This window comes from Boleophthalmus pectinirostris, unplaced genomic scaffold (genome assembly GCF_026225935.1).
Source record: "Boleophthalmus pectinirostris isolate CB_2022bp ecotype Guang Dong unplaced genomic scaffold, ASM2622593v1 HiC_scaffold_2, whole genome shotgun sequence".
NCBI classification, from domain to species: domain Eukaryota; kingdom Metazoa; phylum Chordata; class Actinopteri; order Gobiiformes; family Gobiidae; genus Boleophthalmus; species Boleophthalmus pectinirostris.
The window spans coordinates 35,181,745-35,205,609 of NW_026571152.1; the positions used below are offsets into that span (position 1 = coordinate 35,181,745).

Sequence of the window (23,865 nt, forward strand, 5' to 3'; positions counted from 1 at the left end):
TATGTAAAATCAAGGGAAATTTGGCTAATGAAAACCTCTCAGATGCATGTGAGTGACACCAGAGCCCAGTTTTAAAACATTTACAGTTGTGTTTTATGTTATTTATTTATGAAAATATAATGATAAACACTAAGTAACTCCAGATTTTTAGGTTTTACTGGACAAATCCTTACAGAAAAGTTGCACCCATTACAGTTTTCCAATTCATTTACAAGTATATTACACATTTAATCATAATTTACAGTTTTTGTGAAGCTCAAATACAATTTTAAGGTTCCAACGTTGTATTTTTTCATCCTTTTAGCAGAGAAGCAAATTCACTAATATAGTATTTGTGCCCAGGGGCATAGCACCAAATCCTTGGCCCTGGGTACACATTTTCTTGGTGGGCCCACACTACATGTCGCCTAATGAAAAATGCAAATTAGAAGATTTTGTTAGGGGCCCCTCCTTGCACTGGGCCCTGGGTAAACAGTACGCTTTACCCACTGTAGTAGACCAAACAGAAAGGCAAAGACAAGGTATAAAAATAAGTTAAATTTAAAGATGTAATTTAACAAAAGGCTCAGATTAGGTAAATTGTTAACAAAAAGCCAGGCCCAACTGGAGTAACTTAAATCAAACTGAACAGAACAAAACAAACCCAACCTGACAAAGAACAGTGGTGTTTAAATACATGAGGGCCAACTAAAACTGAACACAAGACGGAGGAATTACACAGAATAATTAACTGAAACTTAATCAAAGTAACAAGAAGGCAAACAAGTACAATACAGAAAATAGTAAGTGATAATAAAGTGACCTTAAACAAACTAGACAAACGAACAAAAAACAAGTATAAGTAAATAACTCAGACTTATATTAACTAAAATGTGTGCACCCAAATATGAGTATAAGTCTAAATAAAGGAATTAAATAAAGCTATGTGTGCTGTAATTAACTTAATGTAGATTAAATTAAATAATACTAACATTGTGGAGTTGTGGCAGAGGTATCCACTAGGGGTCTGTGCGGGACAGAATTTTCAGTCCTGCTCCCAACCGCTCCCGCAAAGATATGTAATTTTCATTCCCGCTCCGGCCCGCATCTGCCATATTTTGTCCCGCTCTCGCTCGCAAGTCCTGCAGGATGGGAACCTTTACTTTCTTAAGCTCTATCAAACATGGAGAAGCGAAAGGAATAGGGCGTATGGGAGGAGGCGCGGTGGGCGGTCCGGCGGCATGGTTAAGTCTTGGCTAAATCCTGTTTTAGTTCTGGTTTTAGACCTGTTTTTAGATCTGGTTTAGTCCTGGTTTAGCTCTGGTTTAGTGGCGCAGCCCACACGGTGTATGGGAGGGGGCCAGTCTGCTGCTTAAAATGTTTTTATTAATTCCATATAAAATATCCAGCACAAATTATGCATGATAAGCTTACATTCATCATTTGTATATTTTACTTTACACTCATATTTAGTTTGTGGGACTGCAGTTTATCATCCTTCCCGCCCACTCCCACGTTGTGTAGTCACACTCCCGCCCGTGCCAGCAGTGAGCTTTCAGTATGTGTCCCACGCCGCACTGTTTTGCGTCAGGTCCATTGGGAGGTCCCGCAGGATACTAGGGCTCTAGTATCCACCACACCCCCCCCCATCCCCCTTCCGATGCCCCTGTTTCAAAATAGCTGTTTATTGTTTGTCATAATGTGGTAAAACCATTTACATTTAGATCTGTTTTTCTCATTTAGATTGGAGTTTATCATTGAAAATATTATGTCTGCTTCACTTTGCCTCTATTCCAGAACATTAAACAATAGGATGACATTGGATTTTAACAGGTCTATAGTTAGAAAATAGAACCTTTACTTTTTTAATATCACAACTTCGATTGGTATGTTTTCTTTTCTCTGTTGGACAACTATGTCAGAAGATTTGAAGACCATTCTAGGTTCAAGCTTCTACTGAATCCTCTCCATTATATTGATACTTTGCAAATGAAGTCATCAACAATTCGTGGGGGTGTGATGCTAACTGAAAGCACTACTCTGTTAGAAGCTTGGTTACTCAAGTTGGACTTAATCTGAGCTTCGTCTTAACGCAATCTGACCATAAACAATTGACTTAGTTGGAACAGGTGAAATGAGTTTTTGCTTTTAAACAAATCTCTCATGCGTAAAATCATAGGTACAAGCTAAAATATGTTGTTTAAATCAATTTTTCAGACTTATCTTAAAACTTTTGTGGTTGTTGCATGCATTGTGTTACCATAGTAACTTCTGTACATTCCACCATAGAAATACATCTAGTACACCCCCGGCCTCATGTCACTCCTAAGTATCAGCAGCTTGATTTGAACTTTAGAAATGTCTCAGGCCTCAGTGCACTTGGTGGGATTAACGGATTTGTGGTTTTCTGTACCCTTTTGTCGAGCAGGAGCAGCTAATCAAGAAGCTATAGTTTGGGTGGACAGCAAGATTTTCTCGTAATGATGAATCTGTTTCATAGCTTCAAACAGCAGCCCTCTCTTTTTTATTGTGTTTGTCAAGTTTTATTAGGCATTGAACATGTTTTATTTCGTGGAAAATCCAGAATGATCTTTCTCTGTAGTATTTAAACAGATTTATAACGGTCTGACTCCCACGCCCTCCATCACACCTCAAACTTGACCAAACGTGATCGTCCAGTGAAATGAAGGAGCTCACCTATCATTTACAAATAAAATCTAATTAATCTCACCTAGAGATGCATCGATACTAACACCGGTATCGGATATCGTGCTGATACTGAAAATTTTGTTGGATTGCGCGTTGGTTCCTTGATATCGGTTCAGTCGATATCGTGATTGGGCTTTTATTTGGATGTAATAAGACGATTTACAGTCTGATTTTGGCCTGGAACGTCTCGTAATGTTTGAACTTATATTCATACAAAACTGCTCACTAGTGATTTGAAGGATAAACAACAGTTTCAGAACACAATTGGATCTCATGTATAATAAGTTAACTGTGTTTTAAGAAAATAAGAGTCATTTTCCACCCCTACACTTGCATCGGTCAACAACTTCTGGTGCAGTTCCTGACACTGGGCTCACCTAACATGGATCTATTAAAACCGACTGTGATAAAACCCATTGAAGTAAATGTGATCAGCGGTAAAATGAAGACTGCATACGTATGGGCTGTTTGGAATCATCTTGAATTTGGCATCTCATCTCTTCTAATCGCATGTACCCAGTGCGCTCGGAGTTGTGCGTCAGTGGGGAAATGATGAAAACTGAGGTATGGTTGTAACTGAACATAAAGGAACGCTACAAAGACATGGAGATGAAGAAAAATGGGCCTGGGAAGTTGTAATCGCATCTTTCCAAACATCTTCCTTTGTGACGTCTTTCCAAACATCTTCCTTGGTGACTTAAGCATGAATAGAGCCTATATCAGGTACTGGCAGATACTTAAAGTCAAAGTATTGATTTCAGTATTGGAACTGACAAACTATTGGTATTGGTGCATCCCTAATCTTACCTCAAATGATCAGAGTTTAGTGCTTTGCTCATAGATTCTGCAGAAATCCATGATGTGTTTCAGTCCCGTGATATTTTTCTGATATTTTTATTCCGATATGATGCACCATGTTTGTAGCCTGTTTCATCTTCGTGGAAACCGTCTGACCTCGCAGCAGTAGGCATCATTCGCTTGACGGTAGGCGGGTACTTTTCTATTTAACCTATTACTGCTATTTTGGGCTAACTGGTATGTTAAGCTTTTCCCAAATCCCGTAGGAAGAAGGGCAATAACGTCTTTCCCCTTGAAAAAATTCACCAAACATTCTCTTTGTTCCGGGTTTAAATCCTCGATCTCGGGAATGGTTGCCAACACAGAATGTCTGTCTTCGTGTACATCCATCTCGACACTTTGTTTACTGTTGTGCTGTATCGCAAAAAGAGACCCAGACAGACGCTTGAGTTCACTGATTGGGAGGTGCGCGGTTTACAACTTCCAGGATTCCGATTTCTGACCTAGGCGCTGGAGAGAAATGAAATTGAGCGGAGGGACTAGGTGGCACCAGCCTGGATACCAAGCGTGTCCTTGATTGGTTAACCCACCTGTCAGTCAAACTCATCTGAAAACAGGGAGATTCACCATTGTCCAGACTCATTTAAGTGTGTATTCTGGATTTAATTAAAGGTGTTTTAATTACAGACCCTAAATAATGGGTTTCAAATGACATAATAACATTTTACAGGCCAATATTATTTAACGCAGATGGGGGGCAACTAAAAGTAATATTGTTAAAATGCAAAACTATATTGTAACTGGATTTAGTCAGTAATTGAAAATACAAGCTTCAACGTTTATGAATTTACCTTTTGGATAATTCATGACAAAGTAAAATGTAATTAATAGGGAAAAGTGTCCCTTGCCCCCCGCCCCCTCCATCTGAGAGTATCACATCTTTGCCCTTCAGGATGGAGAAGCTTACCACGCATTACCATCATATTTTTATACACTCAGTCTCAACAGGATTTTTTCTTTTTTGCTTAGTAGCTCATGCAAAGTCCCTAAGTGTGCTCCTAATGTGTGCTTCTTATTATAGCCGCTATTAGCCCCCGTGTGATGTCATCAATCCAACACTCGTAATACTCATACTGCGTGACATCTCCTCTCTGTCTTTTCTTATGAATATGGAATGAATGTGGATATATTTAGCATAATCTATTCATGACAGCTTGTTGGAATCGTCGGTTTTTGCATGCGTGAAGCCCTGTCAGTTCGTACAGTAGCAGAGGTCAGAGTGTACCGTTATGCATATGTATTTGAATGCGTCAGGGTTATCGTACATGGCCAGCAGTGACTCAAAGGAAACCCATGTGCATTGATGGAGAAGTGGAATTACTCACAATTTTGATTCAGACGTTTTTAATTAATCATGCAGGAAGAATTAATGGTGCAAAAAATAAGAGATTTGACCTGTTCAAACATTAAAGGTCATCCTCACAAACAGACCTGGAGTTGTTTTGAGTAATCCTTTATTATATAGTTTGACAATATCGACAGCTAAAAATGCTCTGTTCACCCTGTGATGTCATGAAGTTCTAGTTTTGACATTAACAGCCACCGTTTATCTTTAGTTCTGTAGAAATTTTATTTTATTTTTATTTTATTTATTCAATATTTTACCAGGTAAGTCAGTTGAGAACACCTTCTTATTTACAATGACGACCTGGGCAAGAGTCAGTATAAAACAGCACAAACAGAAACCATTTACAAAACAACTATAACCTGAAACAGTGAATAGAGATATAAGACAGTGAAACAATTGCAGATTAAAGATAAAAGTGTGAAAAACATGTGCAATTATCCGGTAAAATACTTTAGATGGAGTTTTTAAAAGTCGACAGAGGTAAAAACGAACTAAGTGGGAAATGGGCAATTCCAGGGCTCAAATCATCCAAATTACTCTATTGGAAGTGTATGAAGTTTAAAAACACAGTTTTAAAAGTTTAAAATCACTATTTTGATTCAGACTTTCTTAATTAATCATGCAGAAATGATTAATGGTACAAAGAATAAGGGATTAGATCTGTCTAAATATTAAAGGTCAAATATTACGTAAAAATCAATTCTTATGAGCTTCAAGGCATGTTCCAATGTACATCCTCACAAACACACTTGGAATTGTGTTTTTTTTCTTTCCTTTATAATCTGTACGTCTCCAAAATGCACAATCCTCTGTTTCACTTTATGATGTCATGAAGCTGTAGTTTTGACTTTAACAGCTCCTTTTACCTTTAGTTCTGTAGAAATGGGCAATTCCAGGGCTGAAATAATCTAAATTACTCTAGTGAAGGTGTGCGAAGTTTAAAGACACAGTTTTAAAAGTTTAAAATCACTATTTGATTCAGACTTTCATAATTAATCATGCAGAAATGATTAATAGCACAAAAAATAAGAGATTTTGACTGTCCAAACATTAAAGGTCATAAAATCGATTCTTGTGAGCTTCAAGACATGTCACAAACAAAACTGGAGTTATGTTTTCTTTCATTCACACATGTTTGACTAACCCTTTATTATATAGTCTGTACATCTCGACAGCTCAAAATGCTCTGTTCCACCTTGTGATGTCATGAAGCTGTAGTTTTGACATTAACAGCTCCTTTTACATTTAGTTCTGTAGAAATGGGCAATTCCAGGGCTGAAATCATCAAAATTACTCCAGTGAAGGTGTATGAAGTTTAAAAAACACAGCAGACACACAAGGTCGCGCAGAGAGTTTTCAGTTTGAGAGAAGAACTCAGCCTAAATGTGCGGGATTTATGTGTTAAACATGTGTGACTGAAACAAAACACAACTCCAGGTCTGTTTTTGATGAGAAAAATAGCTTAGTATGGACCCTTTAAAGTATATATACCACATGTCATGTTACAGGACATAAAGTGAATGCAAAATCATAATGATTTAATGCCTTGTCTCTTGAAGTTATTTAAATTCAGCCCTTGACCTTGTGTGTTATCAGCTCCATGACACTCACATGCTCAGAGGGTTCTATTATCTACAGTCTTCCTATTGGATAAACTGAAATTCATTTGATTGAATAAGGGAATATAAAGTAAAAAAAAAATAAAGATAAAATTTAAACAGTGAAAGTATTTTTTAAAAAGTGGCTACCTACTGATACCAAAATTATGTCTGTCCACCACAGCTAATCTTTAAGTGCTTTTTGTAATAGCATTTTTTATTCTGTCTGAATTCTTAACCCTGTATTTTGAAGATCATTTAAATTTTCGTTGAGTATCCTTTCTGAAATATTACTTGCATATTCCAGTCTTGGTTGGATTCTCCTTGACTTGTGAGTGCTCTGTAGACGTGTGCTGAGTGTGCGTGTGTCTTTCTCTCCCCCTACAGGCCGTTCATGGTACTGCCTCCCCTGATGGAGTGGGTGCGTGTGGCTGTGGTTCACACGGAGCACAGACGCAGTTTTTCAGTGGACAGTGATGATGTGCGCCAGGCTGCTCGACTCCTGCTGCCCGGAGTCGACTGTGAACCGCGCCAGCTCAGGTAAACAGACTCTGAAGCCAAACACAACACAAAACACAGGTCTGAATGTTTTATACTATGATTCCACAACTAAAATCAAAAAGACCTTTGGAAATTCAGAACCTGTCTGCCATCACTTTTGTTCATTTTAAAGGTGCGCTGTGCAACTTTTTTGTTGGGGTTCTGTCACCTGCTTGTTTCTATAGATATAGCTTTTCTCTGGAATGTTCCACAGTGTGACATTAAACAGATCTACCTTACATTTATTCAGTTACAGATGCTTTTATATAGCCTGATTCATCAGCCAGTTTCACTTCATGGAAACCGTATGACCTCACAGCATTAGGATTTGTTCGCTCGACAGTAGGCGGGTACTTTTTTTATTTAAACAATCGCTGCTATTTGGTCGTGATGTATGTAATGCGCTCGAACACTATCCAAGTAATTACTGGCACAACAGCAAACAAAGCAGCGAGTGAACGTGTCTGTCAACGATCATGTCATTTCTGCGAGATGAAATTGCAAATTAAAGGTGAAATAAAAAATGCGAAGTTTGTATTTGACAAAAGAAGTCCAAAGGAGGATAGTGTATGCAGTCTGCTATCACGACTCGGGTTGGTTCAGCTCTTTGATGATTGGCCGGTGCGCGGTCTACAACTTCCGGGGTTCTTGCAAACTGTCTAGTGCAGGGGTCTCCAACCTTTTTCCTCCTGTGAGCTACTTTTGTAAAATGAAAATGCCAGAGAGCTACTCATTTTAGCAGTTGCTAGACATTTAGTAAATGTAAGAGCCATGATAAGCTGTAGATGAGGTACAGTTAGATTCTTATAAAACATAACCCACCATCCATTTATCAGTGCACAAAATTAGCAATCAAAATGACACATTTACAATGGAAATAGGCATTTAATCAATCAAATTTGAATTATTCAGCACAATATGTATAATTCCAAAGTCCCTTGGTGAGCTTCTTGGAAGGGGGTGGAGAGCTACTGGTAGCTCTCGAGCTACAGGTTGGAGACCCCTGTTGTAGTGTATTTTGATTCCTGACCTAGTTGCTGGAGAGAAATGAAATTGAGCAGAGGCAATAGGTGGCGCCAGCCTGGCTAGCTTCTTCAGATCTGACCTATAACTTGGTCTGGTTTGGTTTCTATGAAGATAGAAAGGTTTAATGCCATACTGTGAAACATTCCAGACAAGGCAATAACATTTCCATGAAGAAAAGCACTTAACGGACCCTCACCTTGATGTCATTAGTTAGAAAGCTAGTTTTTCAGTCGCTGTCATCGTTTTTGTTGAAAATCAAACTCATAAACAAGACCATGAATGTTTGTATTGAAAACAGGCTCCTGGAAATGTGCTGTTTAAATCCATTTTGTGTTTTTTCTTGAGTTTCCAGAGAGTCTTTTGTGCATTACTGCTGAACGTTGCTCCATAGAAAATGCACAACAAAAACATGCACAACAGGTCAAACTCTCCCGGCATACTAAACAAACTAGTGTATCTGTACTGCAGTAGCTCACAGTTCCTCACAGACTCACCCGGCGGCATTTGGTTGAAGGATGGAGCGAATGCAGAAAAAAAACATCATCTCTTTCTTTTGGAGGACTAATAAAGGAGAACTCACCTTATTCAAATTACATTCAGTCTTTGATCACAATTAGTTAGACTTATTCTGCGGTCTGAGTCGCCCTTGGGCTGGGAGAAATGTGTGTCTGCTCCAGTGACCACCAATCTCATAATTACATAAACAGACACGTACACACAGCCAAGAAGAGTTAGGCCCAAGGATTCACTGAAAGTCTGCAGCTGGTTAGTGGGCTAGTCATTCCGGGATTATATTTCTGCTGCAAACAACTGAACAATTTAAAGGTCCTATATTACACAAAACTGACTCTTATGAGCTTCTAGCCATGTTATAATGTTGTTACCTCCTCAAAAACAGACCTGGAGTTGGGTTTTGTTTCATTCGGATGTTCGAGTAAACCTTTATTATTAGTCTGTCTGCATCTCCAAAGCTCAAGATGCTCTGTTCCACCTCGTGATATCATGAAGGTTAGAGATTTGCAATTCCCAAACTGAAATTATCCAAATGATTTTAGTGAACAGAGGGAACATAGTGTCTTCAGTTTGATAGAAGAGCTTGGCTTAAATATGCAGGATTTGTGCGTTGAACATGTGTGAATGAAACAAAACACAACTTCAGGTCTGTTTTTGATGAAGAAACAACATTATAACGCAGAAAATCGCATAATGGAGGCCACTTAAAGGTTGTATGGAGGATTTTTTTTTAGTTTCAAACTGTCAGTGAAAGATTAAAATACCATTAAAGGGACGTAGCAGCTTTGTAATTATGATGACCAAAAAATAAATAAATAATGAAAATCTATCAACTGTGGACGTGTTGAGGCCAGATAAACATCAGCCAATAGAAAACGAGGCTCCCTCATTTTCTATTGGCTGTTGGGTTGTCAATCAAACTCCCTAGTGTAACTGACTCGTCGGAGCGCAGGGATTACGTGGTTTACGCAGCGGTTCTTAGAGGCTTTTTCGAACTGTAGCTTCCTCGCAGTTCGCACAAAGTTTGTCGCGACGGCGGACGAGAATCCATGACCGGTTCGCCCCAAAAGAAAGTCGGTTTTTGAGGTCGCTGAAAGAAGAAGAGAAGAGGAAAAGGAGCAAAGCCAAACTGAGGTGATTCTTGGAGATCTCATCCAGCGATGGCGCGACCGAAGCAGACGAAGGGTCTAAAAACTGACGCGTCGGTCGCTGAATTACCTCTAAACAGGAAACTTCAACAGTAATTCTGAATGCGCACAAGGACTGTCGCTGTATTTCTCTTCCCTTAAAAAAATCCTCTATACAACCTTTAACGTAAATAATCCCTTTTATTTATTTATTTATTTATTTGTATTAATGAACAAAGTGCGCTCTCACTCTGAGGCACTAAGTTCTGGAACAGTCTCCCATTATCAATAAGCCTGATTCATCAGCTGGTTTCACTTTGTAGAAATCTTCTGACCTTGCAGTGTTAGAATTCGTTCACTCGATGGTAGGAGGGTACTTTTTATCATTTAACCAATCGTTGGTATTTGGTTGTGACGTGTGTAATGGCTACAGGGCTAAGTGGTATATTAAACTTTTCCCAAATCCCGTAGGAAGAATAGTAATAACGTCTTTCCCCTTGATAAAATTCACCAAAAATTCTCTTTGTTCCTGCTTTAAGTCCTCAACCTCTGGAATCGTTGACAACACATAATGTATGGCTCTTCGCTGATTGGCTGGTGCCCGAACTCGCACTTCCGGGGTTTTTGCGAACTGTCTAGCATATTCCGTTTCCTGACCTAGTTGCTGGAGAGAAACCTGGCTAATTATCAATAAGAAAGACTTTAAAATCCCACTAAAGCAAAACCAGACTCGTGGACGCTTTTAGTAGAGAACTGTCACTTGTTATTGTTTTTTTGTTTTTGTTTTTTCTGTTAAATTTGTGGTGTCACTTGCTTCACTTTGCTATAATCTGACATATTTACACTGCAATGTTGTAGATTTTCATTAATCTGCACTGTCCCTATTAAATAAATAAATAATGTCCATCTTCAATCCCTCGGCAGGTTGATGTGAAATCTTCTAGAGGACAGGGAAAAGTACAGCCACAATCACACAAAAGTACATAAAACCAGCACACACTATACATACAACACACTCACTGTACACTCACTATATGTACAATTCATTTCTAACAGTTGTGTAAGAGTTAGTGAGAGAAAGTGCGTCAGTTCTTTCATATATAGTTCTAGCTTGCGTGGACAACAAGATTTTCCCATTATTTCCAGCTTCACAGAGCAGCCCTTTTACTGTATCTGGACCAAAGTGGCATTTGTCAGTTTTATGGGGTAAATAAACTGCGTTATAGCGGCGGGCCCTGACCACATCCTCCTCTCATTTCATTCATTCTTTGTCCTTCAGAACGGATGACTTCTTCTGCGCCTCGAGGAAACTGGATGCAGCTTCCACAGAGGCCAAGTTCCTGCAGGACCTTGGGTTTCGCATGCTCAACTGTGGACGCACGGATCTGGTGAAACAGGCCGTGAACCTGCTGGGCCCCGACGGCATCAACAGCATGAATGAGCAGGTAGGTGGACTGTGTAACTTTTTGGTTCTGTCACCTGCTTGTTTCTATGGAGATGTCATTGCTCTGCCTGGAATGTTCCACAGTATGACATTAAACAGTTTCTGCCTTATATTATTCAATTATAGGTGGTTTTATAGCTCAAAACTCAGGGTAGCTGTGAGCAGGGTCACCTCTCCGCAGATCTGTCCTGTAACTTGATCTGGTTTGAGCTGCATGAAGATAGAAAGGTTTAATCCCATCCTGTGAAACATTCCAGACAAAGCAATAACACCTCCATGGAGAAAAACATTTGACGGACCCTCCGCCAGAAAAGTTACACTATGCACCTTTAAGTTATATATTCAGTAACACCATAGACAGTACAAAAAAGTGGACTAAAGGAGTGTGACGTCACCCACAGCGTTCAGCTCCTCTCAAATGCAACTCACAATGCTAACAGTTACAGGAGCAAATTTAGAGCCAGGCTCCATATTTGGAAATCTAACCACGAGTATCGTAGCAACCAGAAGAGCCAGTCATGATTGAGGTCATTAAGTGTGCCCGCCCTTCTCACCGGAAAACAGGAGGGCTTACTTAGCAATGAAACACACTGGCTGTCAATCAAACCTGTTGTTAATGCTAAAGGGAAGGACCTCGGGGAATGAAGGTGTCTGATTGGTTTAGGGACAAAATAGTGAAATGAAAAACTCAGAATCATGTTGAGTGGGTTAATGCAAACATTTTAAGACCAAAAATGACGAGGCTCACAGCAGCAAGTACAGAGAGAGGAGCCACAAGATCCCAATGTAAGTCGATAGAGTCAGAGTCAGAAGGAGCCGGAAGAGCCTCCTGGAGCACTTCTTATTTGGAACGTGGCGGCTAGTGCATTAGTTGTGTCCACTCATATATCCGGTATACGGATATGTAGCATCATATCCATTAAAGGGCCCATATTACGCTGCTTTCTGATCTATGTTATAATGTTGTTTCCTCATCACAAACATATCAGGAGCTGTGTTTTGTTTCATTCACACATGTTTAACACACAAACCTGCATATTGAAATAGGAGTTCTTCTCAGAAAACACTGTTCCAATTTGTGATGTCATGGTAATACAGGAAGTGCTCTATTGTCTTTTTAAATTCCATACACCCTCACTAGAATCATTTGGATCGTTTCAGACCTGGAATTGCCAAACTCTACTAAACAAAAGGTTTTAGTCTGAAAACTTTCTGCTCAACCTTGTGTGTCTACTGTGTTTTTAAACTTCATACACCTTCACTAGAGTAATTTGGATGATTTCAGGCCTGGAATTGCCCATTTCTACACAACTAAAGGTAAAAGGAGCTGTTAACTTGAAAACTACAGTTTCATGACATCACAAGGTGGAACAGAGGAATTTTGATCTTAGGAGATGTAGACAGACTAATAATACAACATAACTCAAACATATGTGAATGAAACAAAACACAACTCCAGGTATGTTTTTGAGGAGGAAACAGCATTAACATGGTTTAAAGCTCACAAGAGTCAAATTTGCGTAATATAAGACCTGAACATTCACATATGCAGTAATTTTGTACACGTGCTTGATGAGACGTCTATTCTGGGTGTCAGGATTATTCAGTTTTTGATCAAGGCAAAATTATACAGGCCACAATATCATCATAAAATATAGGAAATAATTACTGAGAGACTCATTTTGTAGAATAGGTAATCTCAAATGAATCTATGCTCCAAAAGAGAACGCCTACGTGTTATTCATCTGTGTGTTTATTCCAATATTATAATTTATTCATGCCGAAATGTCCATTATGTGAATGAAAGAGAATCAAGGATTTCACTGTTGTTCGGCCATGGTGTTTGCAATAATGAATAAACTTAAAATCACAGCTCGTAACAATCATCAAACTAGACTAGACATCTTTATTATCTGTTCAGTTCTTGTTGCTGTTTCCTGGGGCTCGTATACGGCACTTTTAATGAGTCCACGGATGCAACTGAGCGACATTCCCTGAGGTGTGATGGTAACTGTAGGCTCTGCTCTGTCTGAAGCTCTGTTACTCAAGATAGACTTTAATCTGAGTTTGTTTAACACAATTTGTTTTAGTTGGAACTACAACAGGTGAACTGATTTGCTCTGTTAAGACTAGATTAGATTAGATTAGATTCAACTTTATCGTCATTACACATGTATAAATACAGATAACGAAATCAGACGTGCAAGTGCGATATTTACAGAATGTGGAGTATAGACAATATACAGTATATTACAGTGTAGATTGTAGTGAATATATACAAATAAATGTGGCACTATAGAGGAGGGAATTAGGTATATTATACATTGGGGATATATAAGCAGATGTATTGTAAACAAGTTAAAGGACCTATGTTACAAAAAATGCATTATTATGAGCTTTAAGCCCTTTTATAATGTTGTTACTTCATCAAAAATAAACCTGGAGTTTCATTCACAAATGTTTGAGTAATACTTTATTATTAATCTGTCTAAATCTCCAAATCTTAAAATGCTTTGTTCCACCTTGTGATGTCATGAACCGGTAGTTTTCAAGTACACAGCTACTTTTTATCTTAAATTCAGTAGAAATTGGCAATAGATTTGAGAGGGACACAATTTTCACCGGCATTGTGCAGTCCCGCTCGTGATCGCAACCGCAAAAAAATTTAATTTTCATTCCCGCTCCTGCCTGCATCTGTGATATTTTGTCCCTCTCCCGCCTACATATCCCGCAAGATGGAGACAATCGATTTCTTAAGTTCTATCAAACACAGAGAAGTGGAAAGGACTAAAATGTGCGCTAGATTCGTCCTCAAATTTAGGCTGCTTAAAATGTTTTTATTAATGCCAAATAAAATATCCAGCACAAATGATGTATGATAGGCACACATTAATCATTTGTATCTTTTATTTTACACTCTTATTTAGTTTGAGGGACTGCAGTTGATCATCCCATCCGCCCGCCCCCGCATTGTGCAGTCCCGCTCCCACCCACGCCCTCAATGAGCTTTCAAAATATGTCCCACGCCACACTGTTTTGCATCGGGTCTCTCGGGTGGCAATCCCAGAGCTGAAATCATCCATATTATTCTAGTGAACATGTATGGATTTTAAAAATGCACTGGAGCACTTCCTGTATGACCATATGACATCACAAGGTGGAACAGAGCGTTTCTATTTGACAGAAGAAATCAGCCTAAATATGCAGGTTTGTGTGTTAAACATGTGAGAATGAAACAAAACACAACTCCGGGTCAGTTTATGATGAGGAAACATTATAACATAGATCAGAAAGTAACATAATATGAGCTCTTTAAACATAATTACAGCCACAAGCTTGTTAGAAACCATTTTCTGCTCAGTTTTTCACATCCAGAACAATAATCATCCAGCTAGAACTTCATATTGTAACTTCTTTGCTCTCAGTACATTTCCTGTTGCTATTTCCTTAGGGCCCATATATACAGTATATATATGGCACTTCTAATGAGTCCTCGGATGCAATTGTGCGAGAAATTGAGGCTAGAGAAACAGTCTATGTTAATGGTAGAGGGTCCTGTAGGTGGAGAGGGAAAAGGGTTAAAACCACAGGCTGCAGCGCTCTCTCGTCATACACAGAAAAGCTCACTCTGACGCAGGTTCTGTGTGCAGCAGAATTGTCAAACAGGTCTGCATTATACCGGCAGCATAGCAATTTTTCTTCTTTTTTTTTCTTCTTTAACTATGGAATGAATGATATTTGTGTCTGAAATAAAGAATTAATAAAAAATAACGTAAAAATAGAGAAAATAAAATATATATAAAAAATAATAAAAACAAAAAAATAAACGAATAAAAAAAAGAAACTTAAAAAATACATAAAAATAAATAAATAATAATAAAATTTAAAAAAATAAAATAAATACAATAAAAATAAAACATAAATTTAGAAAACTAATTAAAAAAAAACTAATAAACAAAAAAAAATTGAAACTTAAAAAATACATAAAAAAGAAAGACATTTAAAACAGAAATAAAATAAAACAAAATAATAAAACAAAATAATAAAATAAAATAAAATACAAAAAAAATACAAAAATAAATACAAGAAACAACAACAACAACAACAACAATAACAACAACAACAACAATAATAATAATAATAATAATAATAACCCACTAGACCCTTTAAAATCCTTTGTCATCAATGTACAAAATTTTATAATGGAGGCAACTGGAGGCAAAGTGAAACTGATCATAGTATATTTTCAATGATTAACTGATTAGCAGATCTAAATGCGAATGGTTTTATGACATTATAACAAAATTAACAACCATTTTGAATTTCCAAGGTACACATACTGTATTAGTTCATTTGATTCTCTGTTAAGGATGGAAAAATACAAGTTTCTAACCTCAAAACTGTATTTGAGCTTCACAAAAAGTGTAATTTATGATGAAATGTGTGATATATCTGTAGCTGAAGTGAAAAACTGTAGTGGACTGAACATTTTTGTGAAAATTTGCCTAGTAAAACCTACAAATCCAGAGTTTTCCTTTGTCATCATCTCCTCTTACATGAACAAACAACATGAAACACAACTGTAAATGTTTTTAAGCTGGGCTCTGGTATCACTCACATGCATCTGAGAGGTTTTCATTTGCCAAATTTCCCTTGATTATTCATATTTTGTGAAATTCTATGATTAATCCCAGTTTTCCCATTGAAATCACATTATGTTCCACTTCACTTTTGGCTCTAGCTGCCTCCATCCTGGAATTTAGAAGGTTTTTGTTTACACATTTGTAAAGTGTTTGCAGCTGATGTCCTCAACATTCCCCGAGAGTGCGACGCTAACTAGAGGCTCTGCGATGTTTGAGCCTCTGTTAGATTTTAATCTGAATTTTATTTTAACACAGTCTGACCAGAAAGTTAGTCACCTTCACCTTTTTGTTGAAAGTCAAACGCTTGCATTGATCGCAGACTGCTGAAAATGTTCGGTTTAAATCCATTTTGTATTTTTATTGAGTTTTCAGGCAATCTTAAATCTTTTTTGGGCCATGTTTGCTAATGTGTGGATTGTGTCACCATGGTAACTTCTGAATATTCCACCATAGTGATACACATAGAACCCCCCCCAGCCTGATGACACTGTAAAGTATCAATAACACTCCAAACAGTATCGCTGGGGAACTAGTGCAGGTGTAACTTACTAAAGGAAGATTAATCACAAACAGGGCTTTGTGTTTTTTATATGAGACAGCTCGGGGCAGCCTTAGGGGAGATATTGATTTGGATCTCTTAAAAATGAATTAATAGAGTAAAACTTTTATGAAACATCAACACTTAAGCAGCAGCAGAGATGTGGATCGATATAGACTTTTTTTGTTGGTGTTTGAGCCTCTTATAGCGGCATCGACTGTTCTCACAACATTGTCTAACTTGTGGCTCTTTAGGGGATGACTCCTCTGATGTACGCGTGTGTCCGCGGAGACGAGGCCATGGTGCAGATGCTTCTCGATGCCGGGGCTGATATTAACAGTGAGGTGAGTGCTCATGAACCTGTTATGTTATTTTGGATTTAAAAGAGAAGAGATGTCACGCTATTTTTTAAAAGTCTATGATAGAATGTTGTTTCCTCATCACAGACATACAGTACCTGGTGTTGTATTTTGTTTCATTCACACATGTTTAACACACAAATCCTGCATGTTTAGGCTGAGTTCTTCTCTCGAACTGAAAACACTCTGTTCCACCTTGTGATGTCATGTGGTGATACAAGTACATGTGCTCTACTGTGCTTTTAAACTCTCTTTCACTAGAATCATTTGGATAATTTCAGCTCTGGAATTGCCAGTCTTTACTGAACTAAAGGTAAAAGATAACTGTGAAAACTACCACTTCATGACATCACAAGGGGGAACAGAGCATTTTGAGCTTTGGAAACGTACAGATTAATAATAAAGGGTTACTCAAACATGTGTGAATAAAACAAAATACAACTCCAGGTATGTTTTTGATGAAGAAACAACATTAGAATATGTCTTACAGCAGGGGTCTCCAACCTTTTTCCTCCAGTGAGCTACTTTTACAAAACTAAAATGCCAGAGGGCTACTAGTTTTAGTGATCACAAGTAATTGAGCAAATATAAGAGCTACAGCAAGCCTTAAATGAGATAGTTAGATAGATGACAGATAGTGTACAGAGTTAAGCATCAAAATGATAAATGTTCAATGGTAAAAGTCATTTAATTAATCAAATTTTAGTTATTCAGCACAATATGTGTAATTCAGAAAGCCCTTGGCGAACTACTTAGAAGGGGGTGGAGAGCTACTGGTAGCTCCTGAGCTACAGGTTGGGGACCCCTGGCTTAAAGGGACAGTCCAGAATTTTAGACATAGGACCTCATTTCCTAGCGATCCAGAGTGTTGGAGACATGTGGAGACACTTTTAAAAAAATATTCCATCCATTCCTTGTATTTGCAGAGGTCGCTGGTGCTAGACTAGTGCATGTCAATGGTCATAGTTATCCTGCCACTAAAAACAGTCTTACCCACTCCACAAAACACCCGAAACAAATCTATTATTACACCAGACTGTCGATGTAAATGTCTGTGTTGATAGAATAATCTTAGAAGTAAAACCAACCTTGCATTTGAAGGATTTATGTCCGAGCAGCAGTGAGTTGTACTTCCCGATAGAAAATTTGGCAGTGGCGGACTGATATGTAAGAAAATAGTCCCTCAACATGCGACGATTCATGTGATGCAAGGTTAGTTTTATTTCAGACATTATTCTATCAACACAGACATTCACATCGACAGTCTGGCGTAATAATAGATTTGCTTCGGGTATTTTAAAAAGTGTCTCCACATGTCTCAAACACTCTGGTTAGGGTTAGATCCTATGTCCAGAAATCCGAACTGTCCCTTTAAATGAGAATTCAGTTTGGACATACACACTGTTAAAAGTACATTTAATTCCTCAATGTCTAATGTTAGCCATAAATAACATGTATTTATATATATATAACTGTGCCCCAAAATATTATCTTCTCTGTGTAATCACTATTTCGTAAACAGTAGAAAGAAAAGAAAAGGAGAAAACTGGCCATTATTCATCTGCATTCATTTCACTCTATTACAATAAGGATCATGAGACTGTGGTGTTACTTTGGGGCCCATGTTCTTGATTTAAAGGTGCACGGGGTAATTTTTGCGCCACCTATTTATCACCATGGAGATGTTATTGCTTTGCCTGGAATGGTCCTCGTTATTGCTTTAAACCTTGCATTTATTCAGTCACAGGTGTTGCCCAAAAGTACTTTAAAAATGCATTCTTGCTGTGAGCGTGCAAACCTCTCCCCAAATCCAACTTTTGTGGTGCTGTCATCTGCTCGTCTCCGTGCCGTTGGGTATGTTTAATAATGCCTGCTGTGGAACATCCCAGACAAAGCAATAATCCTGGGCAAAGCAATAACATCTCCAAGCAGAAAAGTTACATGGTGCAGCTTTAAAGGGCCCATCTTGCACTATTTTTCTGTTATAATGTTGTTTCCTCATCTCAAACATTCCTGGATTTGTGTTTTGTTTCGATCACTGAAACACAAATTTACGCTACGTTCGTCTCTCAAACAGAAAACACTCCACCTTGTGATGTCATGTGGTAATACAGGAAGTGCTCCACTGTGTTTTTAAACTCCATAAACCTTTACTAGAATAATTTGGATAATTTCAGCTCTGGGATTGCCAATCTTTACTGAACTAAAGAGCATTTTGAACTTTGGAAATGTACAAACTAATAATAAAGTGTGACTCAAACATGTATGATTGAAACAAAACACTACTGCAGGTCTGTTGTTGATGAGGTAACAACATTATAACATGACTTAAAGCTCACAAGAGTCAGTTTTGCGTAATATCAGTTGTATCTATGTGAGTGGAAGTTTACTCTGGTGAAACACAAGGTCGTTCTCTGAAGTTCTCGTGATCCTTAACTTCATGATTCACTCCAACAACATTACATCACATCGTCATCGTCACTCGTCTCAGATCCTCAGGCCAAAGCACTGAGCAGTTTTAATTATACCACTGTACTTTTATGCACCACGTTTTGAGTTTGAGATTTGCGAAAATAATATAGGCTTTTTTTTTTTTTTAAACCTAACTCTACAGTGTACAAAACCTTGCCTATAGATGTGGCTGATATTGATTTTTTTAAAAAGCAATATGTCTACATTTTCTGACTATTTTAATTTTTTTCTTGCTTTACGGGCTTCATTCACTCCATACCCAGTGATGGTAAACTACTACTTTAGCCACAACTGTCCTGGGGCAGATTGACAAAAGTGGGGCTGCTAATTTGTGCCATTTTCATAGAGGAATGGGGTGAAGTGTCTTGCCTAAAGAAAAAAAGAGCAGGAATCGATCCTCTGACTTTTAAGTCGGGGTCCCCTAAAATTCTAATAATAATCGAACAGCCATAAAATGTAAACAAAAGTGCATTGTAATGAACCTTTTTTGGAAGATTACTCGACATAGTTCTACTATTACATATATATATATATATATATATATATATATATATATATATATATATATATATATATATATTTTTTATTTTTTTTTTTTTTTTTTTTTTTTACTGTTTTTGCAGCCTTTTATTGTATCTGTTTTTGTCTGTATTGAATTTTCTAATTTTGCATATCTCTAAAACTATTATCAGTGTTTTTTACACACTTATACATACAGGGTTCCCAAAAACTTTGACATCATTTTAAAAGCAATTATCTTGAAAACTACTAAGTCTAGCTCAATGAAATGGAACAGTTTAGGTGTTGAACATCATAAATTTATTACGGGATTGAACAATTTGAAATCATTTTAAAAGCAATTATCTTGAAATTTACAAAGTCTAGCTCAATGAAGATGTTGATGTTGACCTACCAGATCCTTTAGCCCAAATTTTTTGTACCAAGTCCAAATTTGTTTGCCAAATTTTGCATTAAAGGTTTGCTGCACAGTCTTGGTTGATTGTGTATGAGCCATAGACTGTATAAAAGAAGTGGACTAAGCGAGTGTGACAGTCACCCACAGCGTTCAGCGCCGCTCAAATGAGGCTCGCGATGCTCATGGTTACGGGAGCAAATTTGGAGCCAGGCTGTGTTATGGATAGGATTTTTTTGACAGACAAAATATCGGGGAAAAAAATCAGGATCATGTAGAGCGGGTTAATATGAACATTTTAAGACCAAAATGACGAGGCTCACTGCAGCAGTTACAGACAAAGGGGCGACAAGATCCTAATATAAGTAAATTGGAGCCAGAGTCAGAAGGAGCCAGAAAAGTCTCCTCTTTGCGCACTTCCTATTTGGCACGTGGCGCCTCGCACATTAGCTATGTCCACTCATATATACGGTCTATGGTGTGAGCAGATTCCAAGACGCAAAGTGACTTCTCTTTGGGACTGAACGGCTCAACCTGAAAACAGAACAAAAATAAAACATTAAATATAAAATCTTGGATCTGTTTCTAAACATTCTGTGAACATTTGAGGTTATTTCCACAAGAATTGCCAGAATTATTGGCCTGCGAAATGATGTAAAATTTTTGGGACACCCTGTATTTCTCACACCTCTAACTGCTGACACTGAACTGAATAAAAGATAAGATCTGAAAGAAGCTATTGTAATATTATGTTGTATTCTAAATAAAAATCCAAAAGCCATCAACACTGAAAACATATCAGAAAAAACGTAAAAGTCTTTGTGCACATGCTCGGCCCACTCAGCTGTCCCATGTCACGCTCACATTTGGCTCAAAGCTCTTTTTCCTCTTTCTCTCCTGAGTCAGAGACCACAGAGCGGCACTGGCTGAGGTCAGAGCAGCTTCAGTGCAGAGCCAGTTTCCGAATAGAGCTTTTGCATGAGTGCTATCTCGACACATCAATCCATTGTGTTCATTATGGAGTGAGATAGTGACAGGGTGTCCTCTTTAGCCCCAGGGTCCCTCTTAATTACTCCTGGTGAAAATCCTAGTCCAACTCTTCTCCTGCAACAGCGAGTGTCTTAGTTTTAACGCGAGGTCTGTCACAATAATTACTATTTCAACTTCAACATACGACAAACAGAACAATATTTTGGGGGCTCAGTGTTTATTGTGTGTACCCATAGACTGTATAAAGAAGTGGACTAATATAACGTCACCTCCGGTCAAATGAAGCTTATCGAGGCTGGTAGTTATTGGTGCAAATTTGGAGCATTTCGAGTTCTATATTTGGAATTCTGACCCCGAGTGTCATAGCAACCAAAGAGCCAATCAGAAGCGAGGCTGTTGAAGATAATGCCCCATCCTCTTAGCAATAATAATAATAATAACAACAACAACAACAGCATTTTTTTTAAATTTATAAAGCACTTTTAAAAAATAAGATTTACAAAGTGCTGTACAAGTAGTCAAGAACAATGCAAAAAGCATAAAAAAGCATACAGAAAACTTCCAAAAAACAGACAATGATGCAAACAATCTCATAACTTATAATAAATAAATGAAAAGAAATACAATAAACAATAAATAAGAAATAAAATCATGCTAAAACCAGTTAAAGGAAGGCCAATCGGTAAAAATGAGTCATAAGAAGTGATTTAAAAGATGATCCTGATGGTGCGAGCCTTACTTCCTCAGGCAGGTTGTTCCAAAGCCGAGGCGCCTGGACTGAGCCTTAGTCCGGAGACTGGACTTTGGAACAGCCACAGGGACCTTCCTGAGGATCTAAGGCTGCAGGAGGGCTCATACGGGGTTAAAAGTTTTGAAATGTAACTTGGTGCAAGACCTAAATGAGCTTTAAAAGTGATCAGTAAAATCTGTCAGTCAAACCTGCTGCGACCTCAGGGAAAGTGGAAAGTTAATTGGTCTGTTATTAATGTTCATATCTTGATTTACAGACAAAACAGCAAAATAAAAACAGCTGGATCATGTAGAAAAGGTTAATACGAAAATTTTAAGACCAAAATGACGACACTCCCAGCAGCAGTAACAGAGAGGTAGTAGTTAATAGTAGCAGCTTTTCAGTGTAAAGTGAACTGGAGTTGATGGAGCCTGAAGCGCCCCCGTGCTCACTTCCCACGCTCACTTTAGCCACAGTTGCCTTGGGGCAGACTGATAGAAGCGAGGCTGCTCATTTGCGCCATTTTGATAGAGGAATGGGAGTGAAGTGTCTTGCCTAAAGACACGGGAGCAGGCATCGATCCTCTGATCTTCAAGTCGGGGGGCCCTAAAATTCTAATAATAATCAGACAGCCACAAGTTTATTTATTTATTTACTTTTTATTGGATCATTTGCGGCAAACAAAAACAAAACATAAACCACGACTACATGGGTCATGACAGGAAGGGTCCGAGCTAAAACAAACCAACCAAACACATGCACAAGTTTGCATTCACAACTCCACTCACTGTACAAATAAGAGACAAAATATAAATTAAAACAAACAAAACTCAATGCACAATTCATCAACTCCAGAGCTTCGTATTCTCCAAAACGCAACAGTCTATACTCTTTTTAAAAGGTTTCTACGGTGTTGAACTGTTTAAAGTCTTTGCGTTTATATTTTACAAACCAAAATCTCTACCAGAAATTTCTTTCTTCCTTGTTCTTCTTCTTCTTATTATTATTATTCCTTTTTCCCCCCGTTTATGGTTGTACAAACGGATAATAATGTTAACGTACAAAATTTAAACAAAAGTGCATTGTAATGAACCTTTTTCTGGAAGATTACTCGGCATAGTTCTATTATTATTTTTGTACTGTTTTTGCAGCCTTAAACAAAGTACTCAATTTTCAAATTTTGCATATCTCCAAAACTCTTATTAGTGTTTAGATATATACTCTACATACAGGGTGTCCCAAAAAATTGCAATCGTTTTAAAAGTAATTATTTTGAAAACTACTAACTCTCGCAGTCTAACAGTTTAGGTGATGAAGATCATAAATTTATTATGGGATTGAACTGTATTTACTTGATTTACGGACAAAATAGCAAAATAAAAACACCAGGATCATGTAGAGAGCTTTAATTAAACCAAAATGACAACGCTCACAGCAGCAGTAACAGAGAGATAATAGTTAATAGTAGCAGTTTTTCAATGTAAAGTGAACTAGAGTCGATGGAGCCTGAAGCCCTCCCATGCTCACTCCCTATTTTGAAAGCGGCGTTAACTATATCCATTTACATATACAGTCTATGTGTGTTCCATTTTTGCACCAGTAGGAAATGTTTTGTTTTTGTTTTTTTTATTTGAGAAGTTCTATGACACTTCATAGATACAAACTATAGTGTTGCATTCTTCTGTTTAGTTACTGAAACTTATTTTTAACCATTTTAACATTTTTTATTGTACATTTTGAATCAGGGGTTTTGCACCAGTGGCAAATATTAGTTTCAGTATTATCGTCCATATTTACTTCACAATTTGGTATCGTGACAGGCCTATTTAACGGCTTCATCTCTCTCTCTTCCCATTTGTCCCTCACCCTTCCCTGTCTCCCCCTCTCCCTGATTCCTCCCCCTTGTGTCCCTCCCCAGGTGCCAAACTCAGTGCACAAGCATCCCTCAGTGTTCCCTGAAACGCGGCAGGCCACGCCCCTCACATTCGCTGTGTTACACGGACATGTGCCTGTGGTGCAGGTACTGATGTCTCCTCACCTGTGACTCTGCCATCGCCTCATTATGCCTCATTGTCATC

At 38.0% G+C, this 23,865-nt stretch overlaps 1 protein-coding gene across 2 annotated transcripts in view; it reads left to right on the top strand.

The window, feature by feature from the left end:
* The window catches only part of btbd11b (BTB (POZ) domain containing 11b), a 264,698-nt gene that overhangs the window by 220,435 nt on the left and 20,398 nt on the right, over positions 1 to 23,865 (top strand). For both annotated transcript variants that reach the window (XM_055155521.1, XM_055155522.1), the window contains exons 4-7: positions 6,880 to 7,032; positions 10,978 to 11,143; positions 16,578 to 16,667; positions 23,706 to 23,807. In XM_055155521.1, coding sequence (XP_055011496.1) covers positions 6,880 to 7,032; positions 10,978 to 11,143; positions 16,578 to 16,667; positions 23,706 to 23,807 — 511 coding nt within the window. The remainder of the gene's footprint in view (positions 1 to 6,879; positions 7,033 to 10,977; positions 11,144 to 16,577; positions 16,668 to 23,705; positions 23,808 to 23,865) is intronic.